The following is a 19,214-nucleotide window of genomic DNA, read 5'->3' as shown; positions in this document are numbered from 1 at the left end:
AGATCTTGGAATGTTGCTACTCCTTGGGTTTTGGCCAGGTACTAGGGACCTGGATTGGCTACTGTGAGAACAGGCTACTGGGCTTGATGGACCATTGGTCTGACCCACTAAGGCTGTTCTTATGCTCTTACATGAGCCAAGTATAGGACCATTAAGCCATTGTAACATCACTGCTGAGGTTGGCTCTGAGGCACTGTGGAATGAGGCATTATGACATCATAATCTCAGCTCTAGAATGTTGCTGTCATTGGGGTTCCGGAATCTTGCTATTCTTTGAGATGCTGGAATGTTGCTACTCCTTGGGTTTTGACCAGGTACTAGGGACCTGGAATGGACTACCGGGGTTGATGGACCATTTGTCTGACCCAGGAAGGCTATTCTTATGTTCTTATCTGATTGGTTCACCTGTATCTGTGTACGTGTGATATTCCTTGTGAGTTGTGACACCCTTTCCAATGTGGACAGGCCCAAGGGTTGATGCTTAAAAAGTATTCCAACTGCATTGTGGATGTGATGTGACTCTAAGTCAGGCTTGTTTCTTTTCTAAAGTTACCATATGGGTCCAGAAAAAGGAGGACAGATTGAGACATCTGGGTTTTGCTTTCACTGGAAACAAAACCCAAATGTCTCAATCCATCTTCCTTTTTCTGGAGCCTTAAGGTAACCCTAGAACTTTTTTTTCTCTCCTCCCCTTCCTTTCTCCTGATGTATCATGGTGTTTGTAGGGCTGTTTGCCAAGGGAAGGACCAGACCCTGCAAGTTTCATGAAGCACTGAAAATGGAAGTTAAAAAAAACCCTGTTGAATAGCCAAAAAAATCTCCTCCAGAAATGGAATTTCATTGCGTAGCTAGGCTTCTGCTTTCCTTGGATCCTTTTAAATGTTGGTCTCTCGGTGGGTGGCAGAGCTTTCAGTCCTAAGATATTAGTGGCAGTAGAACTTGGCACTGTACATTGTCATCTCTTTTCTAGGCTCAGTGGCAGAAGGCCAGTGAAGGGCTTGGGAAGATGAATGATGGTAGATATAACAAAACTCTCCCCTCTAGAAACGGAGGGGAACGTAAGATGGGCTTATCTCCCTGCTTATTTATAGAATTTGCAAATTATCCTCTCTTTAAATGGTGCATTGAAGCACAGTTCAGCTGTTGGAGGTCTTCCATTCTTCACTCTGGCTTTCTGCCTGGCATTGCAACAGCTAAGAATCATCATAGCCAATCAGATAAACTTTTTTTTTTCCACATCTATGTCATAATCTACCATTACCCAAGTCCTGCTGGTTTTTGCTAGTTTGTACTGCTTTATGAAGCCAGGTGTCGAAGGTCAAATGACTCAAGCACTGGAGTTCGCATGCAATGCACTGCCTGGAGGGTCTTTCTGCTCTGTTACAAAGAAAAATTTCTTAAAGGTTCGTGATGTCATATATCTAGTTATCCTGACCATAGCAAGGTCTGACCTCACTAGCACTGTCTAGCAGCCAATCATGTTACAGTTTTCATTCATCCTTCTTCTGACCTTATTCTGTTTGGAAGCCATATTAAACTAGTTGAGTCATTTCGCTACCTGGGTGTTATTTTAGACCACCAACTATTCCACAGGTAACAGATAAATCATGTTTTTGGTTTTCAGTACTGCACTAATTGCATTCAGTATGCACTTATTTATTTAAAACCTTTTTATACCGTTTACAAAAAAACTAAATGGTTTTCACCATGATCCCTTCCACTCACTTTGTGCATGATCTACTTGTCTTTATACTGCATGTTTTCAGGTGACTCTAAGAAAACTTAAGACATTGCAGAATAACGTAACATAACATAATAACAGATTTCTATACCGCATAACCCTTAGTTCAATGAGGTTTACAAAAGATTATGCTATGGGTGAATACAGAGACAATGCAGAACGCAAGAATTAGCTAGCTACAAATTTAGAAAAAAGAAAAGTTTTCAAAAGTTTTCTGTAGTGTTTATAAGATATTGATCTGGTCAGTAATGGGCGGAATTCTTTATCGAATTGAGCTGCTTGATAAGAAAGACAGTGCCCACGATATTTCTGATTTTTACAGCCCTTAACAGAAGGGAACATAAATAGGGCATGAGATTGTCTAGTGTTCCCATGAATCATAGTAACATATCTATCAACAAGGTAAAGTGGAGCGGCACCAAAAGTGACTTTATAGTATAAACATCCCAACTTAAAGATCACCCGGGCCTCAACTGGGAGCCAGTGTAGCTCACGGTAATAGGAGGTTACATGATCATACTTCCTCAGTCCGTAAATCATTCTAACTGCTGTGTTTTGGACCAAGATCAGCCTAGCCAAGTTTGTCTTTGTGCTTGTCAGATATATAATATTGCAGTAGTCCAAAATACCATCATCTTTCTCTTGTATCACGCGTGTAAGATTTGATCATGTGATACCTCTCTTGAGAAAACATCATTGGCTCCTGTTGGAATTTAGAATTTGAAAAATACCGATTCTCACATTGAAGGCCTAGCCGATGGGTGCTTCTCAGTATTTGACTATCCATTATTTGCCTTTCTTGTATTCTTCGTTCACTGTGCTGATGATATTCAGATTCTTGCTTCCTTTGTTGCATATTCCTCTCGCCCCATGGTTCCATAGCTTCAAATCCAGACAAGACTCATGACTGGTTATGTGAGATCAAGCTGAAGCTAAATATAACCAAATCCGATGCCATTATTTTTTCATTGCGTTCCTCGCCCATTTTCCTCTTATCATAAATGGAAAATCCTCAAAGTCGGTTAGGATACTTGGAGTCATATTCAATCACATGCTCGCTTTCAGTGCCCAATCTTCAGTGGTGTCGCTAGATTTTATTTTGTATTAAGGCAAATATGTTCCTGTCTGCTTTGTTCTCAAACTCTCCTCCCTTAGGATTCTCCTTCTTGCCTTACTGCGACTTTTGATATCGTGGCTTATAGATCACACAGCTGTCAAACTAGATTTTGGCATGAATAAATATGAGGTCATCCCATTCTTTATGTCCAAGCATTGGCCCCCTGTTGCTTTTAGGACTGCCTTTAAGATCTCAGAGGAAGATTCTCAAAATTTACCGTGCCCTTAACGATGGTCGCTAAACCTGTTCCAGCCGGTTTACTGTGCATGCGTTTTAGTGGCTGATTATCATAACTGCTCACCCCGGTCTTTTCTGAGCTATCTAGCGGTCTCCGACTCTGCTACGAAAATGTAGCACGATGAGGTCATTAATATTAAAACGGTAGCAAAATGGGCTCATCAATATTCAGAGGAGCGCTCCAGGCAATTCTCTATCATCGCCATGTGATTCCCCAAGCGTGGTGCCGGCTTTTGGCGAGCAAAAATCACAGACTGCTCCGGAGGTGCCGGTACTGTGAAAATTGCATCCCAGGCATGTGTTTCTGGCTGTAGCTCATGATAAAATTTGACATTAGAAAATGACAAGATTCACATTAATTATTGTAGGGTATTTTTGAGGGAGGAGAGAACACAAGCACGCTTCTTGAGTGCGTGTATTATAGGCGTGTCTTATATGTTTCCAGCTGTGGCTCATGATAAAAGTCGACATAAAAAAATTACAAAAATCCCGTGTATTATAGGCGTTTGTGAGCCACGCATATTTTGTGCTAGCGGACGGCAGTATGGATGGTGATTCTTATCTCTCCGCTTTCCACGTTGTCCCAATGAGAAGATATGCAATGAGACCCAAAGATGATGATGGCGGTGTTGCTTTTCCCAACACGTGTGCACATTTAAGCCTTTTTTTTGCGGTATATTCTGCTCATGTGCTGATCGCTATCACTGGCGTCTCATCGCATGTAAATTTAGTGGCCTTTTTTCAAAACTCCACAAACCTAGTTTGGACAGATGAAAGATAATTCACTCCTATCACTATCCTTTTCCCAGAGCCTGGGTAAAGAAGAGCCACACAGCAGTTTGAGGTGAACAGAAAATAATACTTTATTAAAAGTGCCAGGTAGGTGGGTCACGTTTGCTTCAAATGGAGGGGAGAAAATAACATAAACTAGCCCTTAAATGTAAGAAAGTCTTCCCACTACTGTCTCTCGGCAAGGTAGAATAGACCTGTGTCTAGTAAATAATAATCACCGGCCGGCCTTTAACTGGTTTTAGAATATAGTCCTGCAAGGTCCCAAGTTCAACTAGGCCTACTTGACTGTTGCAATTGCGCCTTGCATTTGACTTGCCATTCCTTGGACTGTTTAAAATTTTTTTCAGTCAGATCCTTCTTCCGCTTTCCGAAGGATTCTCTTTTAGCTCTAATAGCTTCCTTCACCTCATTCGTTAATCACTCCGGCAGCCATTTGGTTTTCCTTCCTCCTTTTTTGATACATGGAATATATCTGATCTGGGCTTCCGGGATGGTATTTCTGAATAATATCCATGCCTGATGTAAATTTTTTACCTTTGCAGCTGATCCTCTAAGTTTATTTTGTACTATTCTTTCATATTATTATAGTATCATATTTTAAAGTTAAATGCAGTTCACAAGCACATGATGAAGGCGTTTGCGGTGGGGCTTGCTTCTTCCATTGGGCCTTCTTGGTGTTAGCGTATTTGTCAAGCCAAAAAAACAGGAACCTGGTTTGTGGCCCTCAAGCATCGTGATAGCTCATACCTGTCATAGATGATCACCATTTATTCAAGACATGACTGCACCTGGTGAGGTAACATACTCTACTGTTGCTCCCAAACATCTTGGAATGTCTTCCATGGATCCATCCTTTGCCTCTTCACACTCAATGTCTTTATCATCATCATATCCAAATATGTAGATGTTTGGCACCCGGGACAATGCCCCCTTGCTCATTCCCTGTCCCATGTCACACTCGTGCCCTCCCTTCCCCCTCTGGCCTGCTGCTTGCGCCAGCATAGGCGTTCTCTCTGACGTCACTTCCTGGCCCCACAACCAGGAAGTGATTTCAGAGGGGAGCCAGGCCAGCACGAGCAGCAGGCTAACGAGGTTGTTTGCGCTGGCGAAGGTTTAAAAAGATACAGGGGAAGGGAGGGTGTGAGTATAGCATGGGGGAGGGGCGGAGAGGTGCTGGCGCCCTCACCAAGACGGCCCGAGGTGGTCTTCCCCCTCACTATGCCACTGCTTGTGGCATTGTTAGGATCTACCACCCTCCACTGTACCAGGTAGCAATAGTGTTGGGGGAGGGGGGTTAAATCCTTTTTCTGAAGCTGGGGAGTGTTCCCCTGCTCCTACAAGCACCACTTTCTCAAGGGAATCTGGAGTGATTTTCCCCTAATATAGAAATTGGTGTTGCTGAAACGGGCTCTTTCTCCATCTCTCTTTCACTCTGTCTTTGCTTTTTTTTATCTGTTTAGGTCTCTCTGAATGGACCATTGCTTTCGCAGATGCATGACCTTCAAGTGCGATAGTCTCCTGGCTTTTCTTCACTGAGTTCAAATCTTCAAAAACACTCAATATTTACATTCTTTCGGCCTATTTTTAATCCTTGTCCATGTTTTCTGCCAGAACCTTGTGTTCTTAGCATTTTCCAAAATGCCAGAGCCAAATTCTTTGATGATATCCAAGTCGATCATGTTAACATCCTTCATATATGTTGCCCATCAATCTGGCAGGGCAGATTGTCCAAGAGTTCTTGTTACATCTCTTATCAAATTATCTGTCTATGTGATTCTTGTTATCTCATTTTTTTTCCCATTTGTGGTGCCAGAGGTTTTCCTTGAAATCTAGGCTTTGATACCTTATTCTGGGCCAGCAAAAAAAATGTTATTCTCTCTGAACTTTTGACACCACATTGAATCCCTTGTAACGAATAAACCCATGCAGTTTTGAAAGCTCATAATACTACACCATCTTTTGCAGGGCTCTTAAGGAGAAAGAATTTTTAAGCGACAGGATTTGCCTCCACTGCAACCCAGCTCGAGCCCTGCCCCATTTGGCCCGTGCTTCAACCCCGCTCTACCCCTCACATTCCTATTCTCTGCTAGCACCACAACTGAGAACAACTTCAGATTAGAGAATGACAAAGGGACAAATGTATCCCCTCCCTGCAGGAACTCAATTTCCCTGTCCCTGTGAGTTTTCTCCCTGTCCCTGCCCCATTCCTATAAACTCTGCCTTAACCGTCCAAGCTTTGAACACTTAGGATTTTAAAGTGTTTGAGGCTTGTGCAGATGAGGACGGAGCTTGCAGGAATGGGGCAGGGACAGGAAAAGAACTCGCAGGGACGGGACAAGACGGGAAAATGAGTTCCCGTGGGGACGGGGAAAAATTTGTCCCTGTGTCATTCTCTACTTGAGAGAACAGTATAGAAAATTGAATAAATAGTGTGAAAAGTTTCAGTCTCTGATAACCAGAGCTGGTATTGTGACATCATAATGCCTCATTCCACCAATGCCTGAGAGCTGACCTCATCAGTGATGTCACAGTGGCTTGATTGTCCTAGACTTGGCTCACTTTTGTTACACTTTTATTTCTAGAGTGGTGCGCTGTAGAGAATGACACAGGAACAAATTTGTCCCCATCCCCGCAGGAACTCAATTTCCCTGTATCGTCCCTGCGAGTTTTCTCGCTGTCCCTGTCCCATTCTTGTAAGGTCTGCCTTAACTGCACAAGCCTCAAACACTTGTGGTTTTAAAGTGTTGGAGGTTTGTGCAGATGAGGACGGAGCTTTCAGGAATGGGACAGGAAAATGAGCTCCCCCCGGGGACGGGGGGGAAAATTTGTCCCCGTGTCATTCTCTACTTAAGATCCTGCAGCCCACACTTTCCTGCCTGAAGTTGTTCATGGTTGCATGCAGACAAGAAACTGAGTGTTTGGCCTCCCCAAGTCTCCTCCATTCGTGAGTTTCCATCTTCTAGGCAGGAGATGACCCTTTGAAGCAGAAGACTTCCCTGTCAGTGCAGAATAAAAGACAAATCAAACCTTTGTGTTGGGCTGATTAAAAGTAGAACAGCCTTCCAAGATCCTTCCAGCAAGATTTAACACAACTATCGGCCCTCTCGTGGCCACTGTTTTTTCTGTAAGAAACATGAAACTGCTGTGTAAATGTTTCAGCCCTGGATGTCATGGTTATACACTTCTCCCTCTGTGTTCGCTGTGGTAAGGGATTAACAGAACTGCAAACTTTTTCATATGTTATTTGCGGTTTTCTATTAAAAACCATCGTGAATATTGATCAGGATAATTGCACACACGCGTACTTATAACTATTCTAGGGTTGTAAAATGAAATGACAAAAAAATAATGATGCAAAATATTTTAATAAAATCCAAAATCTTATTTTTTATTAGATATCAATATTAGATCATAAGAGTACTCAATTAATTGATTAGCAAATCAATTGAGTATCATTTGCATCAGAGAATTATTACAGAAGCCAAAAGCTGGCCTTGCTCATAAAAAATTCCAACGTTTTACCAGTTACACGTCCATATATATCCTAAATGACGACATTCCTTCGTTACAATCCATCTGCAGTCTAATTGGTTCACATTATTCCCATATAAGGCTAGCTTCATATAGGCGTGTCACAAATTACATTCTTATATCTAAAAAAGTTACATTCTCACATTAAGCTTACATATTTTATAAAAAGAAGAAATACATAGACCAATATTATAATATACTTACAAAACTCCTCAGATTCTACATCCCTTCCTGTAAATATCAGTGTGTCTTTTCTATTCTGAGATCTTTGTCTCATTAAGACTGCACAAAGAAAAGATGGAAAAGAGCAGGTACCCCTCCCATCAAAATTCTACGTAGAAAAAAGTTGCTCAAGGTCAGAGGTCAAACACCATCTGTTGCCTTATCAGGATCTCTTCAGGATTTCAGATATATGAAAATCAAAATAACATATATTCCTAATCTATATTGGTTGTTAACATATATTCCTAATCTATAGCTACCTAAGAAAATTTCTATTATGTAATTTTTCCTAACTTTCTGACACTTAATTTTGGATCAGTTCATACCATGATACACATGTGGTTTAGATTTGTCCTTAGCAAACTCAAGTAATGGCAAACCTAGGGCCCCCTGGTATGTGGATACCAGGTCAAAAGCCAACTCCTGTCTGCCTACATTTCCCTGAGGATTGGCCTAGTTCAGGCTGGTCACTCTAACACAAAGAAGCTCTATAAACTTAAGCTTTCCCATCTGCTGGTATGGTGGCTATCAATCACAAAATGTCTTAGCCTGCCTCCCTATATCCGTCAAGCACATGACATATATCAAATCCATATGGTAACTTAAAATTCCTGTTTTTAAACTTTTTGTATTTCTGATCATTTTATTCCAGCTTATCCACTTTTCATTTATAGCTACTAATCCACATTCTCACTTGCTCTTGGATTAGGCCTTATCTATCAACAGTTTTTCTAACTAGTAAATCCTGATGCAATGTGAGAAAGTGTAATAGCTGAATTTTTTTATTTCATGTTTGCTCACTCGTACCTTTCCAGGTAAACTAAGCTGGCCCACCTCAGAACTACTTAAGGCATAGGACAAGGTCCTGAATATGGTGAAACCGCAAATAACATGGTGGGAGACATGGCCTGTTCCTGAAGGAGAGGCAAAACATGGTGAGGAAAGTGCCGGGAATCGGCAATTTTCTCTGTAAACGCTTGGAATCAGCGATTTCTCTGCAAGCTGACATAATTGGGGGTGGTGGGGGAGGAGCCACCAAGTTAAATCCACGAATAATCGAAACCGCGATTGCTGAAACCGTGAATATGGAGGGAAAAGTGTATACAGTGGTGTAGTGAGGGAGGGAGGCGCCCCCCCTCGCCCTCTTCTCCGCACCACTGCCGTGCGCATTCCCCTCCTCTTCCCACGTACCTGTTTAGCTTCCCGGCGCAAGCCCGACGTCTCTCACTTGCTGCCGGCACCAACGTCGTCTCTCCCTCTGAGGTCACGTCCTAGTCGCGGGACCTGGAAGTAACGTCGGAGGGGAGCGCCGAGGCCGGCACGAGCTGCAGGTTGGAGTTGCAAATCGCCGGCGAAGAGCTAGAGGTATGGCGGCGGAGAATTGAAGGCGCGCATGCGGCAGGGAACGGGGGGGGCAGAGAGAAGGACAGGTGCCGGCACCCACACAAAGATGGCGCCTGGGGCGGTCTGCCCTCCCCCCCCTTAATCTGCCATTGGTTATATAACAGCTGGAACTCTAGGACTTTACCACGTTCTCCTGTGGGCACTATGAATGTTGCCTCCACACAGTGGCATAGTAAGGGGGAGGGTGGTCCACCCCGGGTGCTGTCTTGTTGAGGGTGTCGCATTCTCTTTCCCCGTACCTCTGTAATGTTCCTGGCGTGAGCAGCCACCCTCAGCCTGCTGTCATGCCAGCAACTTTGGGGGTTGTTGCTCACGCCAGAGGTACGTTGCAGAGGTACGGGGAAGGGAAGCGGTCCCGGGTTCCTCTCACCCCTCGCTACACCGCTGTCTCCACGGAAGCAGGGGCCAAATTCTACTACTGAAACCACAGCAGCAGTGCTGCAATGTGCCTTTTTAATAGACGGCAGTATAATAGAATATAAGAGCTTGCAAGCTCCTCCATAAGGCTTAATACGAATCTGATGAAATAAGATTCCCGGGGCCTCTTGGCGTCTTTGCTGAATCTGCTCTTTGGCTGAGGCCTGTAATGACACTTCCTCTCCCCGAAAACCATTGCTGCGGAGTGTTCTGTGTGAAAAATCCAACCTATGACTTTATCACTAAAAGATTTATGAGCGAATAAAGTCATTTCCTGGATTATGCTTTTCACAGTCTGGGCCTGGCAGTCGCGAGCTGCCTGGTGCACCACCAGAGCTAAACCTCGCTGTACACGAGCCAGAAGAGACAGATGGGGCTGTCCTAGGACAAAGATGGCAGAACAGCAGTGCAGTTCCTGGTGGGATTTATTTCTCCGGGCTTTTGTCCAAGCTGTTCATCTTAGTTCAGATGCATTCTTGTCAGTCAGAAAGGAGTGGCTGAGTTGGGGCCGGTTTGCTCTTGTTGAAATCATAGACAACGGTGTACAGAATGGATCAAACTAGAAACCACGCGAGTTCCGCTCTGATTCCAGCTGCTGATATAAATTGTTGAACTGATCTGGAGGCCCAAGTCATCTTTATCTGCTTGGAAAAGTTGTTCTGGCTCCTCGCAAAGATTCTCCTGGTATCCAAGTTTATCCTTGGCCCTCAAAAGGCTGGAGCTGAGCGCTCCTAATATGAAGACCTCATGTACCTTCCCTACACTTAATGTCCAGATTTCCTCAGACATGTCCGGGGGTCCGGACGGCTTTTCAAAACCAGGCAAATTGCCGTCAGGCAGGAGGGCAGTGGGGGAGAGAGGGGGGCTAGGGTGGGATTGGGGACGGAACTTGGGTGTAACGGGGCAGGATGGATATGTCTGGGCGGGCCTGGAGGCAGGTCTAGGGGTCTGGATTTTCCATTTGGAAAATCTGGTAACCCAACCTCTGCACGACAGCGGCTGTCCCCTGAGGAAATTGAGGATCTCTGGCAGTGCAGCACCCGATCCGTCACATGATGATGAGACCGGAAGACCACACCGCCCAGCTCAAGTTTCACTGCTGTACCGTGAGGTTCGGGGGACATCCTCCTTCCCTTGTTCCTGGATCAAAAAACAGGCGAAGGGGAATCCACAGGTCACAAGGTGGGAAAGAGCAGGGGAACGAAGAGGGGCAGGCCCGATTGTTAGGGGCTTGCAAACAGGACAATTGCCCTGGCTTGGTCCCCAAAGCTGAAGGAAGCAGAGCTTGCTGGTAGGCTTTGGAAACCACCCCCTTCAAAATGTCTGCCTTGAGTCCTAGCATGTCTTAATACCAGTCCTGGGAGAGGGACGATAAAGAGGAACTGAAAGGAAAGGCCCATTTTTTTTGGGCCCTGAGATCTGTCTGAGGTAATAAACATAAATTGGTCAAGAGCTGCATAATTTCTTTACATGTAGGGCACCTTGAGGGAAAAGAAATAACAGCAGAGAAAGGCTGCCCCTCCCCTAACACACACACCCGGCAGGTTGAAAATGGTAGTACCAGTGCATGCTCCTCTTTGAGGTTTCTTCTCTTTTTCCCCGAGTGAGATGCAACACAGGATCTCCCCATTTGTGCTCTGTGCATGCCCCCTTTTAAGGAGAAACACTGCATTAAACAACCGCAAAACCAAAGCTCAGGTCTAATGCTCAGCTTCCAGGAATCCAGTTATCACTAACTCATTCAATTACGCAACATTTCTCTTCTCCCCCACCCCACCCCACCCTGTTGGAATAGGATTTGACCTTTGTTCTCTTTGCAGGCTGATGGTGGTTCAGGGGGGGTCAGAGATGTGGAGAAAAGCAGAGGCTAGACTGTACATGAAAAGGAAACTGCCATAACAAAATGAAAGGAGAGGGGTTTTTGCCTGTCCAGATGAGCTTCTGCTTAATAAAATGGCAAGAGTACTTGCAGACTCGGTCTTTTCATGACTGGAAAGTTCCGGTATGCGTAGTGTGACCATATGGCTCCAGAAAAAAGGGGACGGATTGAGACATCTGGGGTTTTTGGCTCCAGAAAAAAGGGGATGGATTGAGACATCCGGGTTTTACTTCCATTGAAAGCAATGGAAGTAAGGAGAAACAGATTGAGACATCTTGGTTGCTTTCAATGGAAGTAAAACCCGGATGTCTCAATCCGTCCCCTTTTTTCTGGAGCCATATGGTCACACTAGGTATGCGGCCAGGAGCCTCTATTTTGTGCCAGCTGTAGCAGCAGTTAGTGCTATCGGTGTGGTTCCCCTCCCCCCCCCTCCTAAGTGCTTGAGATGGGATGTCTTCATTAGTGTGCTGAGGATGGAACAATATGGCTGCTCCTAGCGCTCCATGTTCAAGGCTGACTTGCTGGAGAGCTGGTTGGATCATAGACAGGCCCGAATTTAGCTATAGTCTCTTGGTCTTCATTCCCAGTCCTTGAGGGCTGCCAATGGGTCCGGTTTTCAGGATATCTCTAATGGATATGCATGAAGAACAATTTGCACGCCTCCACTGTATGCAAATCTGTCTCCTGCATATTCATGTAAGGATATCCTCAGAACCTGATCCGTGAAGTGACATGCCCCATCCACTTTTGAATTCAAGCTGGCGGGGATCCTGGCAATCCAGTGTCTGTTAAATTCCTCCCCAACATCCCCTTCCCCCCCCCCCCAGTACCTTTGAAATCCTTTAGTGCTAGACCAGGACCAGGAAGCTGCATCAGAGTCGCTGCTCTCTGCCAGCGCAACACTGAAGGATTTAAAAAGTATGTGGGAGGGGAGGGTTGAGGGAGTGAAATTAAAAGATTTTTAATTCGCCGGAGGGGAGGGGAGATCAAGCAGGAAGCAGGATTCCCATGCTCACCCACTTGGGCTCAAGTCCGCTCAAAATTGGGTTTCTGAGTTGGTGGATTGGGAGTGAAAACCAATGGCCTAGGCTAGGCTGTTAGGCTGTGAAGGCACCATATAGCCAGATCAAAGAGGAACCTGCTTCTGCTCACTTTAAAGCAGTGTATCTCAAACTGTGTGCCAAGGCAACTAGTGTGCCTCCTGAGATTTCAGGTGTGTCGCGGTACACTGGGGAGGAGGAGAGGCGCCAGCACCAGCTGACTGCCTACAGGACGCACCTCTCGTAGTGGGAGGCATGTCCTGTAGGCAATCAGCACCTATCCTTTCTGGCCCTCTTCCCTTCTGTCACCCCCCCCCCCCCACCCTACTGGCATCTCAGGACCTGCCTGGAGGGCCTTCACACACACGTGGACATCGGGATGATGATGTCATGCATGCACGTGATGTCATCACAGCGATATCCGTGCACTTCCAGGTGCATCGAGCCACGGCCACTACCTTTAGGGTGCCACGGCTCAAGAAAGTTGGCGGGACACTGCTTTAAGGCCATGTACATGAGTATGGTACAGTGGCCTTCCCCTATTCTTCTTCCAGCTCTCCTTCTCTGACACTCAATTTCCTGCTCTGCGATCTTGCCTATGGGTGCCAAAATATTAAATCCGGCTCTTATCTTAGATCTGTTGAGCAAGTTGGACGTTTTCATCTGGTTGGACAGCAAGCTCTCCTTTATTTTGTTGTGAAAGTTGCCCTTTAACGGTTCTGCAGACTCAGCAGATTTCTCAAAGGTTTCCCCCCCACCCCCCCACCCCTAGGTTTGTTTTATACGTTTCTTGTGCTACTGCTCCTTTGAAGAGATACCCTGGGCATTAGATTGCCCAGCAGAACTGGGGCTGTCTCCTCTGGAGAGGACCGGTGGCCTCGTTTTTCTTTACAGCCCCCTCCCCAAATACATTACAGCCTTGGATGTGAGAGGATTCACTCCTGTCGACAGAGTGCATTAAAGAGAAAAAAAAGCAAGAGTGAGAGATGTTTTATTCATTGTTTTTCTTTTTAGAAAAGGAGCCCAGGCCTGCAGACTGAAGGGGACCTAAAGGTACTTTCAGAGATCCCAAAGCGCAGCCTGAACCAAAGTGGAAATGTGGCGGCCCCAAAAGCTCAGCGCAAGTTAAGCCAAAGACAGGAAGATTTCTTGGAGATGTCCATTGGCAGCTAAAATCCCAGCACATATAAGGCCAGAGACAGGAACATTTCTTGGGTATTTCCAGAAGCCCATCACAAGTCAGGACAGAGCCCATGGCTTTTCTTGGGTCTTTAAAACTCAGTCTAAATCTAATTGAAGGAAGCTGTTCTGGGTTTTGGGGGTGGACCTCTAAAGCTCAGCTCTAGCTAAACTAAACCTTAAGTTTATATACTGCATCCTCTCCATAATTATAGAGCTTAGCATGGTTTACAAGAGCTTAATGTAAGGAAGGAACAGCATAATGGGGTTGGAGGTTGAGTATAGGGGGAGGAAGAGAAAGTGTAATTACTTACCTGTAACGTAGGTTCTCCGTGGACAGCAGGATAGTCAGCCACATATGGGTGTTGTCCCAACACCTCCCAATTTGCGGATAAGCTTTCCAATAGCTCAGAGAGATTTTTTTTTTTTTTTTTTTCTCTGAGCATGTGCAGTGCCCGGGCCCCACTGGGCATGCCCGAGCCCTACCCATTTCCCCCTGCTTCCCCCTAATCCCCAGGATGTTCCTAGCTGTGGCCGGGTCGGCCGTATGGGGAGGCGGGTGGGTTGTGTGGCTGACTATCCTGCTGTCCACGGAGAACCTACGTTACAGGTAAGTAACTACACTTTCTCCTAGGACAAGCAGGATGAGTCAGCCACATATGGGTGACTCCCTAGCCGAGGGATGTACCGACTGGACCTGCGCCTTAGCGCTTTGTGCATCCCTCGCCTGGCTGTGGAGGCCGAGCCGGGCAGGGTAATCAGGCAAAGCAGGTAAAGTTGTGGAAACAAGGTTTTAGATAAAGTGCTGTGTTAACTGAGCAATAATACTCACAGAACAATGAACTGGTCAATGACAATCAATGAACAGTGAGAAACCAACTGGTCAACAGTGACCATTCGTACTTGCATGTGAGAATTCATACTTGCCTATTCCACATTCAGTCTAGACAGGAGTGCTGGAAGACCTACTTAACTCACAGAACAGCGAAAACTGGTCAATGACAATCAATGAACAGTGAGAAAACTAACTGGTCAACGGTGACAATTCATAACTGGTCAATAGTGACAATTCGTACTTGCATATGAGAATTCATACTTGCCTATTCCACATTCAGACTAGACAGGATTGCTGGAAGACCTACTTAACTCACAGAACAGTGAAATTGGTCAATGACAATCAATGAACAGTGAGAAACCAACTGGTCAACAGTGACAAATCGTACTTGCATGTGAGAATTCATACTTGCCTATTCCACATTCAGTCTAGGAAGGAATGCTGGAATACCTACTTAATCAATATCTATAACACCCTACTTGAACAGTGTTTGTCGATATTTATAACCCCCTACTTGATCAGTGTTTGTCAAGGCTGTGCTAGTGATTGCTGTCCCTCCCGGGAGGGAAGAGCCACTTCCAAGACTGCTCGGCCGAATGCATTTGGAGCATGGAATGCTATGTCGAGGCAGTAGTGCTTGGTGAAGGTGTGCATGGAGGACCAAGTGGCTGCATCGCAGATGTCCCCTATTGGTGTGTGGTGCAGAAGTGCCGTTGTGTTGGCTATGATTCTGCGCTGATGGGCGTTGGCTCCCACCTGCGGTTGATGCTGCGCTTTACCATAGGTGAAGGGGATGCACTCTTATATCCAGCGCGAGCGCCTGTGTTTGGTGGCCGGAAGTCCTGGTCTGTTTTGGTCGTAGGAGACGAACAATTGAGGCTTGTCTAATCTGCTGCATAGTCAGGGCCCGCACACAGTCCAGGAGGTGTTGCTGAGGTGGCAGTGTGCCTCCCTGTGGGGAGATGTAGAGTGCCGGGAGGCACGCTGAAGCCACCTTCGGCAAGAATCGGGGGTGGGTTCTGGGTACCACCCTGTTCTCATGAGGGAGTGTGTCGGTAGACACGATGGTCAGGGTTTTCCCAGCCAGGAATACGGGATCTGCCTCCCCCAAAGGTTTGAAGGGGTCGAAGTGAGATGATGCGGCACCAAGTTGAGGTCCCATCCGGGCGGTGGTGGTCTGGCCGGTGGGTGCAGATTGGACAGTCCCTTCATGAAATTTTGTGATTACTGGATGCCTCGACACTGGTTTGCTGTCTAGGCCAGCGTGGTATGCCGTGATTGCACTTAGGTGGACCTTGATGGAAGTGGGTTTTAGGTCCCCCTGAGATAAGCTCAGTATGTACTGCAGGATGTCCGGTATGGGGCAGTTGTAGGGGTCTCGCTGCGTTTCTGTGCACTGGTAGCGGAACCTTCTCCCTTTCAACCCATAGCGTTTTCTGGTTGAAGGTCTTCTGGCTGCCATAAGAGTGTGCTCCACGTCTTGTGGTAGGTTCATCCTCTCATCATCCATGCGGTCAGGGCTAAGGAACGCAGGTCGTGGTGGAGGGTAAGGTTCCCGCGTTGTGTAATGAGAACTTCACTGATCGGGAGCAGGGAGAGGTGGGTGAACCGCTATCACTTGCCGGAACGGGAACCATGGTTGCAGGAGCCCGAACAGGGCAATCATGATCACCGTTGCTCTGTCCTGAAGAATCTTCTGCAGGACTTAGGGTGTTCCAACTCACAGACAGACCGTCGGGGCTGAGATGGCGATGGGTTGATCTCTTTGCGCAGAAGGTCGAGTATTTTGAGTTTGGTTCGGTTGCAAACAGGTCGATGCTCGGTGTGCCCCAGGTGCTGAAGATCTTCTTCATCGCCGCTGGGTTGAGACACCACTCATCGGGATCCAGCTGGTGGCTGAGTCTTTCTGCCAGGTCGTTCTGCTCCCACAGGAGGTAAGTTGCCTGGATAGGGCATTGAATGGAGTTGGAGAACTCCCACATGTGGCAAGCTTCCTTGCATAGCGAGGTCGACCCTGTCCCTCCCTGTTTGTAGATATAGTGCAAGGCCACCTGGTTTTCTGTTTGGGTGAGGACTGCCCTGCCTGTTTGAAGGTTTCGAGGGCATTCCCTAAGGCCCTGAGCTCCAGTAGGTGGGTAGTCAGAGGTTGGGTACACTGGTCCCAGTGACGTCTGAGGTGCCCTTTCAGGGATCACATGAGTAGTCTGGTGTGCTGCACAACAAAGACCGGAGCGTACTGACGATGAGCTGCTGGCAGGGATGCGCTGGGCCAGGGATGTCATGGCGTCGATCTGGTAGTCCCGTAGGACGGCCTTGGTCTGCGTGGTGTTGATGACTGCCCAGATGAACGATATCCCCTGGGTGGGTATCAGGTGGGATTTCATGTAGTTGATGAGGAACCCCAGTTCTTGGAGGAGGGTTATGTTGGTTGACGGGGCTGCCAGCTGTCGAGATAAGATAGGACGCGCACCCCTTGAAGGCGAGGATGTGCCACTGCCACACACTTTGTGAACGCTCTTGGAGCCGTTGAGAGTCCAAGGGGCAGGACCTTGTACTGGAGGCGTCTGTCTTGGCTTTAGAAGCGACGATGCCTCCTGTGGGCTGAGTGCTTGGGATACTAGCCAATACTCGGGCTGTAACAGGGCCAAGACTGTACCCAGAGAGTGCGTCTGGACCTTGTGTATGCATCTGTTGAGCTTACAGAGATCCAGGAACGAGCGTTGTCCTTGTCCATGGTGACGCGGGGGTTCCTGGAGTAGAAACCCCTTGGTGATCTCCTCTGTTCGTCACCGCCTCTATTGATTCTGCCGAAGCAGGTCCTCTCCTTGCTGCAGGAAAGTTGGGTCGTCAGATGGAGGGTGCCCCGCCCACTCGGGGGGGGGAGGGACGGGAGTGGAGACGAATTCGGAATCCCTGCTTGATGATGCTGAGGGCCCACTGGTCGATGGTGATCCTGGGCCAAGCCTTCGCAGACAATCTGATCATGCTGGGCCGGAGGGTGATCAAGGTTCTGTTTTTGTCTTGGGGAGAGGGCTGCCCTTGGATGCGGTGCTTGTTTGCGTAGCAGTTATGTTACTGTTGCGAGCGCTGGGGCACAGACTGCTGCCAGTGTGGACTGGCTCAGTTGTGAGCTGGAGTCTCTATTTTATTTTATTTATTTATTTATTTCCTCTCACTGGCCTCCTGATAAAGCCGCATCTGGAACTGGAGCGCAGCAATTCGTGCGCTCAGCATTGCGTCCTCGAAGGTCTTTTTCCCCGTGGAAACCAGGATTTTTCAGGTCCTTCCCTGACGGGGGTTGGAGGGGGGGGGGGGTCGTGCTGCTCTGTTTCTCTTAAGCTACCGCAATGTCCATGTATGGCTGCTGCGGGTTGTCGAATCCCTGGGCTGGAAAGAACTGGTACTTCAATCCCAGTCTCCTTGATGTTGGTTGCCCTGAGGAGGGAGTCAGCCAAATCTTGTCTCTGCAGTCCAGGAGGTTCTTGTGGACTGGAATCGCCACTGCCTGCGTGAAGTACTGGTACTGGTAGTTAGAACATAAGAACATAAGCAGTGCCTCCGCCGGGTCAGATCATAGGTCCATCATGCCCAGCAGTCCGCTCCCGCGGCGGCCCAAACAGGTCTGAATCACCAGAAGGGGCCCCCTTGCCACCTTGATTTCCCATTTAAGTCCTATCTTCCCATCGAAGTCCTAACCCTCCGGTCTTGCACATGCACGACCTGGTTGGGTTTCTATACTTTTTACCTGGATACCTCTCTCAGTATCCCACGATCCCTTTATCCCTCAGGAATCCGTCCAATCCCTGTTTGAATCCCTGTACCGTACTCTGCCTGATCACTTCCTCCGGTAGCGCATTCCAAGTGTCCACGACCCTTTGGGTGAAAAAAAAACTTCCTTACATTTGTTTTGAACCTATCTCCCTTCAGTTTCTCTGAATGCCCCCTCGTACCTGTTGTCCCCTTCAGTCTGAAGAATCTGTCCCTATCCACCCTCTCTATGCCCCTCATGATCTTGAAGGTCTCTATCATATCTCCCCTGAGCCTCCTTTTTTCCAGAGAGAAGAGCCCCAGCCTATCCAACCTCTCAGCGTATGGGCAGTGTTCCAGCCCTCTTACCAGTTTCGTTGCTCTCCTTTGGACTCTCTCAAGTACCGCCATGTCCTTCCTGAGGTACGGCGACCAATACTGAACGCAGTATTCCAGATATGGACGCACCATCGCTCGATACAATGGCATGATGACTTCCCGTGTCCTGGTTGTTATGCCCCTCTTTATGATGCCCAGCATCCTGTTGGCTTTTTTCGAGGCTGCTGCGCACTGTGCAGATGGCTTCAGTGATGCATCCACCAGCACACCCAAGTCTCTCTCAAGTCTGCTGTCTCCCAACAATGCCCCCCCCCAATTTGTAGTTGAACAATGGGTTCTTTTTCCCTATATGCATGACCTTGCATTTTTCCACGTTAAAGCGCATTTGCCATTTGTTTGCCCAGTCTTCCAGCTTGTCCAGGTCCCTTTGCAGGTCCTCACACTCCTCCCTGGACCTAACTCTGCCGCACAGTTTGGTATCGTCTGCGAATTTTATAACCTCGCACTTTGCCTCCTTTTCCAGGTCATTGATAAATATGTTGAAGAGTAACGGCCCCAGCACCGATCCCTGTGGCACACCGCTCGTGACTCCCCGCCAGTCAGAATATTGGCCCTTTACGCCGACCCTCTGCAGTCTACCCGACAACCAGTGCTTGATCCATCTGAGCACATCCCCTCCCACCCTGTGGTTCCACAGCTTCCTAAGCAGCCTTTCATGTGGCACCTTGTCGAAA

At 47.2% G+C, this 19,214-nt stretch overlaps 1 protein-coding gene across 3 annotated transcripts in view; it reads left to right on the top strand.

Annotated features, from left to right (window-relative positions):
* Positions 1 to 19,214, top strand: part of KCNH2 (potassium voltage-gated channel subfamily H member 2) — an 809,359-nt gene that overhangs the window by 690,843 nt on the left and 99,302 nt on the right. For 2 of the 3 annotated variants that reach the window (XM_033932078.1, XM_033932080.1), the window contains one exon: positions 13,395 to 13,433. The exons of the other annotated variant lie outside the window; for it this stretch is intronic. In XM_033932078.1, coding sequence (XP_033787969.1) covers positions 13,395 to 13,433 — 39 coding nt within the window. The remainder of the gene's footprint in view (positions 1 to 13,394; positions 13,434 to 19,214) is intronic. 3 annotated transcript variants of the gene reach the window in all.

The sequence above is a fragment of the Geotrypetes seraphini genome, chromosome 2, assembly GCF_902459505.1.
Source record: "Geotrypetes seraphini chromosome 2, aGeoSer1.1, whole genome shotgun sequence".
Lineage (NCBI taxonomy): Eukaryota > Metazoa > Chordata > Amphibia > Gymnophiona > Dermophiidae > Geotrypetes > Geotrypetes seraphini.
The sequence above is the reverse complement of the archived record's forward strand: the minus strand, read 5'-3'. Positions and strand labels throughout refer to the sequence as shown.